The sequence below is a fragment of the Notothenia rossii genome (genome assembly GCF_949606895.1).
Source record: "Notothenia rossii genome assembly, chromosome: 1".
In the NCBI taxonomy this organism is placed as follows: Eukaryota; Metazoa; Chordata; class Actinopteri; order Perciformes; family Nototheniidae; genus Notothenia; species Notothenia rossii.
The window spans coordinates 93,481,000-93,486,288 of NC_136912.1; the positions used below are offsets into that span (position 1 = coordinate 93,481,000).

At 42.4% G+C, this 5,289-nt stretch overlaps 1 protein-coding gene across 1 annotated transcript; it reads left to right on the top strand.

The window, feature by feature from the left end:
* Window positions 1-2,509: 2,509 nt before the first annotated feature.
* Window positions 2,510-4,329, top strand: dmrta2 (DMRT-like family A2; the record flags this gene model as incomplete). The annotated part of the gene is made up of 2 exons (XM_079659042.1): window positions 2,510-2,969; window positions 3,434-4,329. 2 exons carry the CDS (start codon window positions 2,510-2,512, stop codon window positions 4,303-4,305), a joined length of 1,332 nt encoding a protein of 443 aa, XP_079515168.1. The 3' UTR covers window positions 4,306-4,329.
* Window positions 4,330-5,289: the final 960 nt, after the last annotated feature.

Below are 5,289 nucleotides of genomic sequence, written 5' to 3' on the forward strand. Positions count from 1 at the left end.
CACACACACACACACACACACACACACACACACACACACACACACACACACACACACACACACACACACACACACACACACACACACACACACACACACACACACACACACACACACACACCGAGCAGCCATTTCTCTTCGTCTTCTTCTTCTTCTTTCTCCTCTTCGTCTTCTTCGCTTAGACTGGTGTGTCCATCCTCCAAGGGGACAGACAATAGTTGATTGAGTTGTTGGAGGAATCTATAACGGTTTCATCTGAATAGAAATGGCGGCATGCTTCACGAACAGGTGAGGAAGCAGCGTGTTCCGGAGCTGCCCTTCTCTGAATCTCTGCAGGCATCACCGAATCCTCGTTAGTGTCTGAAACAGGAAGCATGACGTGCACCGAAAACCGGTTTAATTATAGACAAAGGGTTAAAAGAATAACCCCACTCAGTTAGGAATTAAGAAGTGAAAAGATGGAACCGGGCATGAAAAAATGCGTTCTATACACAGCTAATATTTCCGATAATAAAATAACTAGGCCATTCTTTGTAATTGTTTTAGTTTGTTCCCTTATATGGCATTTATTCCAGTGGACAGCAGGAGACACCTTCATGTAATTAGAATTTGTTTATGTTGGTCATAATAATAGCAACAAATATACTACATAATAATACTTATAATAACATATTATAATTTCTTATTGTATTTATTTAATGGGCTGTTCATCTTATAATCAATGATGATGCTAATATAGCTGTGATTAAAACTTTAATCATAATAATTGAAAAACATTAACACACAATTATTTCGAGGACGTAATATAAAAATATATACATTTGTAAATAATTAAACTATTAGAAATGTTTATTTTATTTCTGTAATTAATGATTAATGTGCTAATTAAACCCATACATTGTGTGTTTATAAAAGCGGATCAGATACAGTTATTAAAAAAACATATTTTATTTTGTTGGTATGGAGGACTGATTTAAGGAACATGAAAAAAAGCTATAGTTACTGTTAAAAAAAAAACAGAACCAAAGCGAAAAATCGATATTATTGATCCGTTTTTTTTTTAACGCATTGTCACAATTGAAGTATAAAAACACAAAAAAACCTGCTTGGCATGTTCAGTAAAATCATGACTCAATTTAACGTTAATTATGTCCTTTAAGCTATATCCAAAATTATATTTACACATATTGAAAACATTTAGCCTATATATTATTTTGGATACAACATAAACGAAATCGTACGATGGGGTTTTTGTTTCTACTCAAAAGCCTTGGAAGAAAATGTAAAAAGTGCATTTTATTAAACCATTGAAATAGATTATAATGTGTAATAAAGTGTAATAATGTGTGCAGGGTTAAACAGTCCGGAGTTCAGCCGAGCCGAGAAAATTAACAATTGAACTCCATCGACAGCTTTAGTCAATAACTGTCTGCAGTGCACACATACCTTTTTGTAAACGATCACATTTCGCTTCTTCTTGAATCAATAAAATAAAAGATACTTACCTCCCAGGTGGACGAGGAATCATCTTTATTTTGAGTGGAATAAATCTTATTCTAGCCTGTCAATAGCAGCAGAAACACACTATGGACACTTACAATAATGTCGCCATGATACAGAACATTTTCTAAAGAATAAATACCGCAGAAAGATATTAAAAAGGGTGAGTATTTCTCTTAATTTTAGGGCTATTTAGTTATTTGTACGTGTCCTATTTGGCTGCATATCGCCCCGTGATGAAGGCTTGGGGAACAGGCCATTGTTTAAAATCTATTAAATCTTTTGGGGAAATACACAGCATCGATTTTTAGCTTTCCGGGAACTCCTTTCAGATTCTTAACACTTGATATTTGGAAATAAGAACTCAGGTGGACACAGTTAAAAAAAAAAAAAAAAGCAGCAAGCCAATCAGATTGCTCCTTTCCCCTTTGGCCAATGACAGGCGCCACATTGTTGTCAAATTTGTCTAATGAAAACGTAGGAGCAACAATAGAGAGAGGAGGGGGGGGGATGATCTGTATCCACTGACAGTCTCTGGAGGAAGTTAGTGTCTCGGGCTGCAGATCCTCGCGGACACTTTACACTCTCCGCGCGCAGGAATGGTCGCTGCTTTCTCGCTCCTGGATATAAACTCCACAGTATCTTCATATTTTGACTTCTTCTCCTGCTGCAGGCTCCTTTGAACAGTTTACATTTCGATTCATTTTTGCTCGATTATCAGTATAGACTTGTTGATCTGAGTTGTGCTGATAGTAGGCTAAGCCTAAAACAGATCGATCAGAACAAAGCAGTTTTGTTACTTTCACTTGTTCTTCTTCTGCAGACTTCTTTGAACAGTTTGCATTACGATCATAGTTTTTAGTTGTTGCTCTATTCTCAGTAACCTTCACCTGTTGCCTCGACATGACGAGCAGCGCAGAGCAGATGTGAGCGTCCTGAACTAGAAAACCTAAAGCAGATCGTACAGAAGAGCGCACTTTTCTTTTCTTTTTTTAGTTCACTAACAATCATGGATCTGAGATCGGAGCATCCCTCAATCTCCTCCGTGTCTCAAATGCATCCCGGAGCGGCAGCGGCGGCCGCAGCAGCCTCCATCCCGGTGTCCATAGCAAACAGCATCCTGCGCGGCACACCTCTCATCCTGCGCTCCTCCGACAAATACCCACGCACCCCGAAGTGTGCGCGCTGCAGGAACCACGGGGTCGTGTCCGCGCTCAAGGGCCACAAGCGTTACTGCCGCTGGAAGGACTGCATGTGCGCAAAGTGCACGCTCATCGCGGAACGGCAGCGCGTGATGGCGGCGCAGGTGGCGCTGAGGCGGCAGCAGGCGCAGGAGGAGAACGAGGCCCGCGAGCTGCAGATGCTTTACGGCACCGCGGAGGGACTGGCTCTCGCGGCGGCTAATGGCATCATCCCGCCCCGACCCAACTACGAAGTGTTCACCTCCATGAGCGGCGAGAGCCACTCAGGTGAGCGTTACGCATCAATGTGGAAGCATAAGGGCACTAGTTTGTGTGTAAAACCTCCGCACTACAGGTGTGAAAGCAAGTTAAAAAAAAAAAAATTGAGATAAAGTTGTGAGTAAAGGCATAAATATGAATGATGTTCCTGCCTATTCTATATTTAATTGATTTGATATTTTTGGTGACCTTGCTTGTCAAGACAAGATTTGTAAATGGTTTTTTTTTCTGGCGTATTAAATGTAGTGATTTTTATTTTCGGCAGAAACTGGTCCAGCTGTCCAGCTAAATTATAATACCTTATAGTGCATGCTGTCTCTTTAAAGTCCTGTTTGATTTAGCTTTTTTATTTCCTAAAGTGGGACATCTTTCGCTGATTAATTATCTGGTTTCGATCAAATGTTTCCCATAAAGTGTACATGTTGGCATGTGTATCCCCATCTCACGCTGTGATGTCCTGCTTGTGTCAACAGATTCAGGTATCCAGAAGTATGAGCTGTTTACAAAGAGTCAGAGCTCCGCAGTCTCTCAGCTGACTCTGGGGAAACCAGCCTCCACAGAGAGTGACTCTGCGCCGGGCATCTCCTCCCCGGACGGCCGGCACGGAGGCTCCGGTTCAGAGAACGGAGACAGCGAGTCCTTCATCAGCTCCCCGGTGTCCAAACCTCGGAAAGACGGCGGGGAAACTCCTCGCTCGGTCAGCTCCCTCGGCTCAGACTCCGGCTCTGAGACCGACAAAGACGAGCAGGAGGCCTCTCCGTCCTCTGCGGCCTCCCGGCACATGAACGCCATCGACATCCTGACCCGGGTGTTCCCGAGCCACAAGAGGAGCGTGCTGGAGCTCGTGCTGCAGGGCTGCGGGAAGGACGTGGTGCAGGCCATCGAGCAGATCCTCAACAACAGCGGGGGCGCCAACTCCAACAAGGCCGGCACAGAAGGGGCGTGGACGGCGGAGAGAGTGCTCCAAAGCGCGCAGCAACTCCAGCACTCTTCTGCATCCACTACCGGGGTTCCGAGGCCCATGCTCCCCGGTGCCATGACGCTCAGCAACCGATCAGCGTTCTCTCCTCTGCAGCCGAACTCTCCACACTTCGCCGACCCCAGCACCTATCCTCTGGGTACACATCTGGGGCTGAACCCCCTGAGGCTCGCCTACTCCGCGCACAGCCGGGGATTGGCCTTCATGACGCCGTACTCCACCGGCCTGATGCCCATGGGCTTCAGACCCCCGATGGACTATGCCTTCAGTGACCTGATAAGAGACAGGACAATGTTGCACAAGGAGCAGGGCTACCCTAGCGGTCTCTACGGGCCTCTGGTCAACAACACTCCGGAGAAACAGTGAGGCGAGGCGGACTGATCTCAGAGACTCGCTGTACCGAAAAAACTGAAACTCTAATTACATGTATGAAGTCAACAAATGTCACATAACTGTATTAGGTTAGTTGAAAATATTAAGTTGAAACTTGATATTTCTTATATATATTTATGTTGTATTGTTGGAGGAACCTGTGTTTCATTGCACACCTGTAGATGCGTAGGCTACATGACAAATAAAACCATTACACCTTCAATCAACCTAATACAGTTAAGTGAAATCTGTTAACATAATACCTTTAATTAAAGTCAATGGTTTTTAGTGTGCGGTGTGTCTGTAGCCACAAGTGTTGAATGTTCCTGGAGACAAATATGTGATGTGTTTTTTTTTTTGGCTGCAGGCTGCTGTAAATAACAGGATTATCTGGCTTGTAGTCAAATGGTCTGAGAGAGGAAAACTTATGTGTCATTTTCCAAAAGGATTTTATATGTTTGGATGACATTCCCCACGATTAATTAAAGCTAAAAAGATATTTATAAAAATCCAGAATAAACCACAATGAAGCTGGGAAAGTAAAATAGAAAACAAACACTGTTTTATTTCTGATTTTAATGTAATTTCTGCAGGATTTAAAAATACTTCTACAAAGAAATGATGTATCAGATAGTCCCATTTTCAGCTGGTTGGTGAAACTGAAGTGCAAATGATGTACTTTAAATATGCATTTATCTCTCACACACATATGGAATATTAAACGAGGCAAAATTAAGTTATTATAACATGTAGATTACTGATGTTAACCCTGTTTCCTGATGTACTGAACTAATGATGTGTAAATGCCATCCATTTCTTTTCTTATTATTTCACTTTTCTCACCTATATTTGTTTAGTTCATTTCCAACTGCCTGTATTATATAATGCATTTGGTAAACGCTATGCTATATTTGACTTTTCATTTATCCTTTAGTCAGCCTTAAATATTTTGTGACAAAGTGCTGAATCAAGTCAGTT